Here is an 11,289-nt window from a genome sequence, read left to right as displayed (position 1 = left end):
CATAACATAGTAGTTAAAGAACAAAAATGACATTGAGTGGGTTAATCCGAACTATTGCATTTCGAAAAATTTTAAGTGTGCCCATTGACCCTTTAAGTGAAATTTGTGTTACCAATCAGACTTGTAAAATTGTTAGTTCTACTTTACTAGCAAGAAGATGTTTTCACAAGGAATCCGAAGATTCAAACAAAGTGCCAGAAAGAAATGCTCCTTTAAGGCCAAAAGTTAAAAAAGGTCTTACTAGTCCAGAAATAATGCTAATAACACCAGAAAATGAAGTTAATTCTGTGACTATGGAACACGCTGAAAAATTGGCCCTTCGTAGAGGCCTTAAATTGATTAAAATTATTGATTATGATACAAAAACTCAAAAACCTATTTATAAACTTATGAGTACTATGGAATTCTTTGAGGCTGATTTAAAAAATAAACAAGAGAAGAAAAAAAATAAAGATGAATCCAAGGAAGCTAAATTATTTTTAATGTCTTCTAAAATCTATGAGCATGATTTACACGTCAAGTTAAAACAAATGAAAAAATTGCTTAAAAAGAAGCATGATGTTAATGTTTACATATCTCATGATGGCAACCCCACAAAGGCGGTAAGTTTTATACCCTTCATTATTTTATATTTATATAACAAAATTATTATTAAATTTCTATACATTTTTATAGGAAGAAACAGTAGAAATCATTGGAAAAGAATTAGATGAAATATCAGTTATAAAAAATCGTGTTAAGAAACAGAATACCATAAAATTGTTTCTTATCCCAAAAAATGTCAGTACAGATGTTGAAAAAATTGAAAAAGGAGATAATTTAGAAACTGATAATGCTACAACTGTTAAGGTTTAAATAAAGCTTTTATGTATTATAGAAATTTTTAATTTTATTACCAATACATTTTTTTCATTATATATATTAAAATAATAACTTAAGATTATTAGTCATTTTTATTAGTAACGTTTGACATCTTTGATAAGTTTACTTTTTGCTTGATTTGTTTCTCAATGATATTAAAAAATATTCTATTTACTTATGTCAATAATCATGATTATTATCATTTAACTGATTAGTCTCGTTACACAATACACATTTAACTTATATTTTTCTTTAAACAAAGTTACAATTTATCAACATAAAAAAAATTTATTTTACAATATTTCTGTAAAAATAGAGTCAAATAAATAATTTTTATCAATACCATATAATACAATACAATTTGTTAATTTAACTATAGACTCATACCCAGTTGAAAAGATGTCGTGGATTTCTACGCTGATTAACCACGCAGATTCTGCGGGGATTCTGCGTGAAAAGTGTCGATTATTCTGTGAAAACGGATACGAGCGTGGAATTTAGTTTTTAAGAGATGATCATAAAATCGTAGTAGCTTTTTACAAAAATTCCACCCTGATTCTACGTGGAATCTATGCAGTATGCACTTTCCATACCGAATCCACATGAAATCGAAATGGATAATCCATTTAGAAATCCCGCCGTAATTTTTTTCAACCAGGTAGTTATTTCACTCGCAATATAATCAGCATATGGAAGTATAAAATAAATTGTGTGCCAAACATAATGTACATTTTTCACGTGAAAACGGTATTTTACGAACAAAATCATGGCACTGTCTTCCCAAGTTCATTTTGTGCAATTAAAATATCAAAAATGACACAAAGAAACGTCTGACTAACAATCCTGAAGATACATGGGAGTAGATTGAGTGTGTGCGTTGATCCGTATGAAAAAAAAGTTTGATAAATGAAATTTTTTTAGCAAACTGGTACGACGCAAGTTTCAATTTCAGCAAGTGGTGGACACAGTTGTCCAAATGGACCTCGAGGAGCTACGAGGATATTTCGTATTCGTCGACGTTGAGAAAAACCGCAGCTTGCGGTGCAACTAGACCATGGTCCCCAAGGACTCACTTGGCAGTTGATAGAGACTGAAAGAATAGCATTTGTGAATGTTATCTGAATGTTGAGAATTTTCGTCACAGAATTAAACTTACCTTCAGATTTGCGAGTAAGATTCGAAAGCTCTACATTTGATCGATTATCGAGCGCCCGCTCATTTTTTGTATCTTAAAAGTAACGATTTAGTTTAATTTATGATACACTTCAAGAGTTCTATGTTTTTATTGGATTCTTACCACATTCAGGCATGACTTTGTGACATTTTTGTCTTCTGATTAATTTGGTGGGGCAAAGCTTCCCTCCATTACGTGGATGAACCTATGAAAAATCGATAGTCCCGTTAATTAAATCAATAATAATTTCCGTCCATTTTGATTAAACAATTAGCCTCGTAATGTTTAAACACCAGGTAAAAGTAATTGTAAATCATAATATAGATTGAAACTATAAAACTGATCACGTATTATTGAAATTTATGGGACCATATAATAATGTTCAATGATTAAACTTTTAAATTTATTTTCAATAAATCTTTGTGTAAGAAAAATTCAAATGAATAATTTTCAAATTGAGTTTCTCACCAATATGTCTCGACTCATGGTCCTGTAGCCTTTGCAACTGTAGCATGGAGACCAGTTGCTCCACTCAGAAATTTGACAGTCAACTCCCATTCCGTAGTTGCTGCTTTTAGTTTCTCCACGCTGCTGTTTTTTTCTCTTCTTATTGGTACTTTCTTTACTTTCTTCTGTTTGCCGAATTTGTAATGATTAATTTTTTTTAGAAATTATATGACGAAACCGTAAATCCTTATAAATTTTAAAGCATTTATCATTTGTTAAACTTTATCTAGTATATAGATGTATATAACCCTCAATAAAATACTTTTAAACATCGGTATGAGTAACAATTAAACTTGATTTCTATAATTGAATGGCATATTATTATGTACCATATTATTCGCGATATAAATTTTAGATTCAAAGATGCGGGAAATAAATGAGGTATATAAAGCGAGCCGAATATAAAAAACGTATTTATAAATATAAATATATTTACATTACATATACACCTATATATATTATGATATGTATAAGAAAAAGTGGAAAAAAGTCGCACCGCATATTTTAATGTCGCCATTACGAGGGGCGACGTTGGTGACTGAAGCGCCCATTCCCTGATTATTCTTAATTGCACTATAAGTGACAATACTGCTCAGTTGTACTTTGTAATTGTGTATTTTCCATTTATCCAATGCTGCTTTGCATAGTTGTTAGTAGTTAATAATAGGCAAGCGGTGACAGCACAAAATAATTAATTAGTTACAGACAAGACTTTATATCATTCGTTTACGCGCAATGTCTGTACTGAAAAAAACTCATGAAAAATCCCCGTTTATGTTAAACTACGGCAGGTTCTCACCACATTTAATTAAACGTAGATCGCAAAGTTGACATTTTGATGCAAAATCATTAAAAGCACCATCAAAGAAAAAAGCAAGAATATCTTTTGGTTTTGCAAACGTGGGCAAATTAGAATTTTTTTCAGCAAAAAGCATATTTATCAAATTCAAAAATGATGCGACGGTAATGAAATGTTGGTGTTTAGTTCTCTAGCGTATTATTGGCACAGCAATGAAAAATGAACGTTTGCATGAAAAGCAATGTAAAAATTCACATGAGTTAAAAATTAGTAATTACAAAATCTGAACTTAACTCAATTCATTTCACAATAATTGAATGTTTTAATCTCGCGAACTTCAGTTCAATTAAAATTTGATGTATATGGCTAAGGGTTCTATTAAATAATAAGCTCTCGGATATTATCTAGGTTTTGTAGAGGAAATCGCGATACACATACCTAGAGACACTGTTTGGTAATACAGTGATAATGTATATTTATTTCAATGAAACAACTATTATCAGTCGAAAGACATTACTGAATCAATAAATAGTGATAGGGGACGAAAGCTGTATAAGGGATTGAATTCAATTTAAAAATAACGTCTCTACATATTTAATATTTAATGGCATAAAATGAATTTAGGTTTTGCATGAACATTTTTTACAAGGATTTTGAATACTTGCTTATGAATATTAGCACATCATTTAAAATTTTAGGTGTATTTGTAATTTTCGTTGAAAGATTTGCAATAATCCAAAAAACTCAAGCGCTATGTTTTTTCTTTATCAAGATGAGTTATATGTATTAAGGAAATAATTCCAGTTCCAATGTGATTTGGATGGTAAGCAATGATCGTATAAAATTTTTCGAGCATCGATGAAGTATGGCACTATAATATGCATTGCACGAACTAAATTTAACAGTTTTGACAAGCTCAATAAATTTGTACATGATATATGATATGAAAAATTACACGAAGACGATAAAGCATTGTAGTAAAGACACAGTGGCTTACGTGATTGATTGCATGCAGTTTGACATTCCTGCAGAGTTCTGAAATTGTTCATGTTGCCATTGCAGCCGGTGTAGTGAAAAACGACGCATTTTAATTTTGTTTTGTCATAATAGTATCTCAATGAATTGTCGTTGTGGCCATCGTCACAGTGACCCGCTTCTTTTGGCTCAGAACATATGACTACACACATGAGTAAAAAAAAATGTGTTATATATTACGTCCACATTATGTTTCCTTGCATACGTATGCAAGCAGTTAATTGAACGGATTTAAACACTCGAAAAATGGCCAAAAAGAATGAATACTATAATGTTAGTAAAGTGTTCAGTGAGAAAAAAATGTAACGCAAATGTAAACCTTTCTGTTGTTCTTTATCGAGCTCGCAGGACTCCGTAGCAGCGATACAAGTTGTCGTCTGGTACTGGCATTCGTAAAGTAATTTTTCCGTTTCGGAGGTTCGCCAACGGGTTGGTAAGAGCTGTCTCGAGCGGCTTCTAGTTCCACGACCACAGCTGACCGAGCACGGCGACCAGAATGACCACGACGAGTATTGTTCATCAACGCACTTCTCTTGCGTACAGCAACAAATTTATTAATTAATTAATTTATTCATTTATTGATCACAGAAAAAAAATTTAATTAATGAGTTTTATGCATGAATTTAGCGCAAATGCACCAATAGATGTAGTTACTCAAATGTATTAATTTGAAGTGGCCAGACGTAATCTAGGCTGGCTATCTAAGTGATTACAAGCAAATGGAGCGAGAACTTTTCGAGTGTGCAAAGAAATTCGCGTGAAATGAATTATTCGAATATTCAATGAACAAATTTTCTTATTCGAGATGATTAGATTGTCTAAAAATTACTTGATCAATATTGAAATGTCAAAAGTTTCAGTCGTCAATTATGTGTGATGTGAATCGATGAAAGCTCTTTTTGTTATTCGTTCGGCTTTTATCAAGTTTCGAGGAGAACGATGTATTGAAAAGCGAGAGAAAATGAAGTCGAAAAATGGTTCAGTCGATTGCCACCTCGGTTTGTATAGGGATTTTTAGTCGACGCTACTAAAAGGATCGGTGAAAAATAGCTGAACGATTTACTTCGACAATGAGAATGGCCGCTACATGTATTCACGTATCGAGAAACGTGAAGTCTAGTCTTTTGGATGCTACCTTGAGAGGCCGATGCGGCCGTTGCGCCTCACCGAATCTGACCCGCCAATTGTTCTCGCTCCCGTACTTGTCGATAGTCGTGGCATCGGCCACATTGTCGTCGGAATCCGAGCCTGCCTCGTCGGACTCGTCTTGGGTCCTCACCGTTTGCTCGTCGCCGGCGGCGGCTCCTCCTTCTTGGCCCTCTTCTTCGCCTCCTTGGCTCGCCTCGCCGTCCGTCTCGCAGGCCGGATTGCCGCAGTCGACCGTCTCCTGCAGCTTGATGTGCGGGTACTTGTAGCGGCACTCCTTGCGCTTCTTTTTCAATCGATAGTTGCGATCGCGTGCCTTGGGTTCGCGACCGCAGCTCTTGGTGCAGGGCGTCCAGTCGCTCCACTGAGTCAATGCGCAGGATTCCGGATCCGGCTCCTCCTCGGGACTGCGCGCAAAAACACATTCGGGCTTATTGCAAATCGCCTTCGTTCCTCCATCTCTTTTCTTACCAATCTAAGCTGTCGGGATTCCAGCAGGCCACCCGGTCGGTCAGTTTTACGTTGCACTGGTGCTTCATGGCCGATCGTTCATTTTTGAAGTAACGCTGACGCAGTCGGCTGCCAACGCCGCACGTTACCGAACAGTTTGTCCACTCGCCCCACTCGCCGACACGGCAAGCTTCTGTTCATTTGTCAATTTTTTTAATCAATTATTTTTCTCGCGTTATCCTTATACACAAAATTATTATCTAACACAGCTTTCACTACGATCAAGCTCGTACTACTCGAGTCCCTTTTAATTGCATCTTGACATTTTGTTACAACAACATTGCGATTTGTTCAAAAAGGCTTTTCCATTTCTTTAGCAATTATAAAATTTATTAATATCATCAATCATCGACATCATTAATAAATCATTAATTTTTGGCTGTCTTAATGCGAACGCGATTTCGCATTGAAAAATAAGTTATTGCTCATTTTTTATTTTTTTAATATTATTAACTCGAGTCAAAATTATATTGTAAAACCAGATGCAGCTTATAATTATTCAAATTATAAGCAATTACGTGAAAAAAAAATCATCTCGCTGCTATTCAAGCCTTTTTTACCGACTCTTCACAATCACTATGCAAGCAATCTTAATTTATGCTCAAGCGTTGGCTAATTTGAATACACTCGTGGCCAAAAAAAATTCTGTGTCAGGAAGTTACAATATTTCTAAAGTAGGAATATTCAATTTTTTTGTCATACTTGAAGCTTTTTTTTTAATTCTGATTAGACTGGAGCAAAAGAGCAACGCTTTCGAAGATAATCTCATAAGAAACTACGGAGGTTGGAAGCATTGGTTTAAAAAAGCTCTGTATACACGCCTTCGTTAACGACTGCAACTAAAAAAGTAAGAGCAAATAAAAGTGGGAAGGATACTTGCTACGATTGTCAACGGTTTCACTATTAGCATCGGCTTCGGTATCACCTTCGCTGCTCTCGGTCACGTCGAGACGATCGCAGTGCTTTTCGTAAATGCGTTGACGCTTGAGATATAGCCGGCCCATGGGCTTCATGTCGATGGCCGACTCGTCGTAAAAGGGCGAGCGCTCGTCCGCCGGCCAAGTATTCGTTATGCGTCTGATAACGTCTCGCGGTTCCGTTGGCGAGTCCGATGCCTGAAACGATCGATAGTCCTCGAAACTCTTATCGATTGTAAAATCATTTCGAGGTATGCTACGTTAAAAATGATGGTACGAATGCGAACCTCGTAAGATAGACCGTTATCGGTGCCGGCATCGATTGGGTAAAGATTCAGTTGTTTCTGATCGACCCAGGAACAGTTATCCAAACACAGCTCCAGTCCGGAAACTCCCAAAAACCAATCTGGGGATGGATCTGAATGAAATATTTGTTTAATTAGTTTACCTTCTTTCGCAATTGAATGAGTACGTGTGTCGTCACGAGTCTAGTCGCAAGTCGTTCAATTCTTACCGATCATTGAAACAACCGACACAAGATGATGCTGTTGATCGACTCGGAAGACAGCAAATGTCTTGCTAGTGATGTTTGGAAAGTTGATTCCTCGAGCTTTAATGATTGTCCTGATGTGCTCGCTCTATAACAAAAGCGCAGTAATTAGCACGAATATAATAGATAGCTATTAATGAATCCGTTATAGTCGATAACCTGATTCTTGAGCTCGGACTCGAGAAGACGCGTGTTGCCGTTCTCGGCCACGAGTTTCATGCCGTCGCTGGCCGGCACGTCGAGCTGCCAGAAACGGTAGGCGTTGGTGTGCGAGGCCCCGATGACGTCGGAGAAGCGCGCGTTCCAGGGCTTGGTGGGGAAGCTGCGCGGATGGGTGTATCGCGACCAGAGGCCCTCGAAGGCCAGCTCGTACTTGGCCTCGTCGCAGGCGCAACACTCGGCCAGCACCGGTCCCGGCTCGTCGATCTTCGCCTTCGGATCCTGACAGAATTTCTGCTCCAACGTGCCGTCCATGTACCACTTGGATGGCGTTTCCATTATCGAGACTCTGAAGCGAGTAATCGTGCGAGTGCCTGCCGATTTGTATTACAGTTTGGCAAATATCTCATCTTACCGGAATATGACGCATCCGTTGCCTTCGCCGGGACTCGTCCAATACGCCGACACGTTGTCCTTGGCTACTTGAGACACTTGAATTATCGAGTCCGGACAGTCCTGCGAAAATCTTGACACTTGCTCGTCGTAAAGTTCCAAAGTACCGGCGGGTAATATTTTGTCCTCGTTCTCCACGGTCAAGAAGAAACGTGTGAAAGTCTCGCCGTAATCGTCTTTCACGAAAACTGTTGATCAACGTACGAGTACCATTAGAAGAATCTGTCGCTTTCCAGTGACATATTTTTATATTTTTAATCGTGACATATCCATATGTTAACATATCCAGATGTTCGTACACGAGTGAAAATGTATTCGAGATGAAAAATGCCAATTAAACATTTGGCATTCAAGTTGTCATAAAAGACGAATAGAAAATTTGTATAGTTCGGCTCACATTCTTGAGGGTGGCAATTGGAATTCAGCCCAATACGTACGTTGTTTGACGATTATTTTATATTATTTTTCAGCGTGCGCTTGCACATAACAATAGAGTGTGACAATTACTCATAGTCAGCAGGCGTAAACAAATTTCGCTTCAAAAAAATTTGGAACTTCCTTGGAGCAGACAGATTTACGTCGTGCAGCAGTCGAGGATTTCAAATTTTCTTGTAGCATAACGAAAACCCTACTGCTTAGGGTAGATTTTTTATTTGTTTCGCGAAATTATACATTTCATTAATGAAGTGGAGCATTTTATTTTGTGCCATGCCATTGTACCAAAAAAATTACAATAATTTTTTTGTCGAGTGACTCTGAGTTGACAGAGTTTTCAAACGTGTTCTGAGGTCCACAATTTTCAGTTAAATTAAAAATTCAAAGCTATTCCGACTATAGTCTCCCCCCATGACACAATATGGCTTCTGATGGCTCTGCATTTCTCGCGAAAACAAACAAGTGAGTTATAGACTCGCGAAATTCATTAATTAGGTGAAAAATACGATTAACATAAACTTACTTTGGTACTTGGTTGAAGGCATAAAACTTCTATATTCATCCGTTAAGTTGATTTTCATTAGGTGAATGCGATAAGTTTCAGCTACTTCGTGTGGACCTTTAATATCGTCCCATTTCTGTTCGCAATGAGCCCGGACTTGTGTGATGTTCACCAAGCACCACAGCAATACCACTCGAAGAATCAAATACTTCGGAATCATTTCTCTGCGTGAAAATTAAAAATTTAATGAGCTCGATATTTTTGCCCAAATGAAAAATAAAAATTTTCTACTAGTCAATATTTCAGTTCTTATTTAAGTACGTAATGTATGGATTATTGCGTTACAAAATTTGACTCATATCAATAAAAAAATTTCAGTTTCGACAATTAAACATCACTGGAACATGTTCTGGTTAGGAACGAACATGAGATCTTTTCTTAGCGAAATAAATTTTTTGAATTATGTAATGAACTTTTTTATTTACTTTTTAGTTTATTCTAGAACGAAACAATGCTTTTTAATAAATAACTTTGAGTGCAACTTTATGGCTGTGTACAGGTTCAATTTTACTATTCTTTTCGCCTCATTTGCGTACTTAAAGTTTGTCATCGACGTGCTGAAATTTTTATCTGATCCTACATTTAGTTTATGTTCTCATATTTACATGACGCGAGATCATGTCTGCGTTTATAAACGGCTGTTGACATTCATCTACACTTTGCAGGTCGGATTAATATAAACTGCAGTTTCGTAAATGTTTGTAATTGTCGTTCAAAAGCGTATGACGCGCATATCCTTCATAACTGCAGCAGTTGAATTTTTTGATAAAAACTGTTTCTTCCGATGGATTTTCTCGAATCGAATACAAATTTACGATTGTTTATTGCAGTCTGTTAATAAATTACGAATAATACTTTTTTTGAAAGTAAGAATAAAGAAATGAGATAAAAATGTTTCTTTTTTCCCCTTTCTTATTTGATCGAAGCTTTGCAGCAACATATAATCCGATCAAGGCCAATCCAATAATCCGTGACAATTTGATTTGCATCTTCAAGTCAGAAAATCTTCTCACTTGGAGATGATTCACAGTTTTGGTAGGGAAAAACAAAAGAAGGCCTTTTTTTTTAAATCGAATATCAAAATAAAAAGACAATAATTAGATACGGCAGTGATGAATAAGCTTTGTACAAATTATTATAAGGTCGATCTGTTGCAGATGGTTAAGTGTTGGTAGATCGAAGATTGTTCACAGCAGATAATTGCGGCAAGCGATGGTTAGCCGATATGAATATACTACATATACATGACATAGTTATAGATATACATAAATTGTTTTCAAAATCCATACCTGAAAGTATGAATAGCTTCTAGAAGAATATAAGCTACAAACTTGGACTTACAAAACTTGCTCGGAATTTTTTCAAACTTGAAGCTTGCGATGATGAGGTGTTTCTCCGAAGCTGCACGAAGACGCGTAAGCATTCTTACTGTACTCGTTGCCTTTCATTTTGATCGTGGTAAAAAAAAAAAAAAAAATTACTTCATACCGAGCTTTACTTGGCGCGATTTCGTTTTTCCTCGCCGAAACCTATTCCGATCCGAAATTACGTACGTTCAAAGGCGAGGGCGATAAAAATGTTAGTATTGTCGGATAGTGTGCATAAAACTATCGATTAATCTCACGGCGAGTGGACAAAATATATTTGTCGATGCAGACCTAGCAATGCATCGACCTAACAAAGGGCAGAGAGGCAGAGAGGCAGAGAGCGAGAGAGAGGGATGAAGCTGTATAGCAACCACCGGCTTGAGCTCGATAGCTTGACTGAGCGTCGCGCGGCCGAGGCACAATGTGCCTGCGACGACGACACGGCTGCAGCAGCACGCTTGCACGCAAAAACTAGAATTGTCCGTGTGTACGCGCGCAAGCGCCGCTTAAACTAATATCGTGCTACGTATATATACTCTATGCGAATACCATGATGCACTTTGCGTACAGCTCTTGCGAATGGTAATAAAAAAAAACAACACGACCTTTCATTATCAATTCTCGAGCTTTCAGCATCACTGAAAGAAAAGCGACGTATGCTAAGCACGAGTCAAGACTATTTCAATCAAGCGTGTCGTATCGAACAATCTCGATATACGGCACGCGATAAATATTTTTCTATTTTTTCTGATATTACAATTAACAAATTCCAGTTGGTTGATTTTTTTTGTACATTTTTATTTTATCCATTTAT

The 11,289-nt window shown here is 36.7% G+C and overlaps 2 protein-coding genes across 7 annotated transcripts; one reads left to right on the top strand and one right to left on the bottom strand.

The window, feature by feature from the left end:
• Positions 1 to 8: 8 nt before the first annotated feature.
• On the top strand, positions 9 to 874 carry LOC106654219. The gene is made up of 2 exons (XM_014373989.2): positions 9 to 602; positions 676 to 874. Exons 1-2 carry the CDS (start codon positions 27 to 29, stop codon positions 853 to 855), a joined length of 756 nt encoding a protein of 251 aa, XP_014229475.1. The 5' UTR covers positions 9 to 26; the 3' UTR covers positions 856 to 874.
• A 28-nt stretch (positions 875 to 902) lies between these two features.
• On the bottom strand, positions 903 to 10,886 carry LOC106654218 (spondin-1-like). Of its 6 annotated transcripts, none has more exons than XM_014373987.2 (16): positions 10,398 to 10,884; positions 9,070 to 9,272; positions 8,074 to 8,299; positions 7,659 to 8,007; positions 7,464 to 7,587; positions 7,237 to 7,367; positions 6,913 to 7,147; positions 5,994 to 6,165; positions 5,512 to 5,929; positions 4,696 to 4,903; positions 4,339 to 4,518; positions 3,039 to 3,176; positions 2,504 to 2,667; positions 2,159 to 2,240; positions 2,018 to 2,089; positions 903 to 1,951 (listed from the first exon to the last, which is right to left on the bottom strand). In XM_014373987.2, exons 1-16 carry the CDS (start codon positions 10,529 to 10,531, stop codon positions 1,779 to 1,781), a joined length of 3,009 nt encoding a protein of 1,002 aa, XP_014229473.1. In that variant the 5' UTR covers positions 10,532 to 10,884; the 3' UTR covers positions 903 to 1,778. The 6 variants fall into 6 exon arrangements, with proteins under 6 accessions (XP_014229473.1, XP_014229474.1, XP_023314571.1 ...); XM_014373988.2 differs by having other exon boundaries at positions 6,958 to 7,147; XM_023458803.1 differs by having other exon boundaries at positions 904 to 1,951; positions 10,450 to 10,538.
• Between the last annotated feature and the right edge of the window lie 403 nt (positions 10,887 to 11,289).

Source organism: Trichogramma pretiosum, unplaced genomic scaffold (genome assembly GCF_000599845.2).
Source record: "Trichogramma pretiosum strain Unisexual culture from Peru unplaced genomic scaffold, Tpre_2.0 scaffold25, whole genome shotgun sequence".
Lineage (NCBI taxonomy): Eukaryota > Metazoa > Arthropoda > Insecta > Hymenoptera > Trichogrammatidae > Trichogramma > Trichogramma pretiosum.
This window is presented reverse-complemented; position numbering and strand designations above follow the sequence as displayed.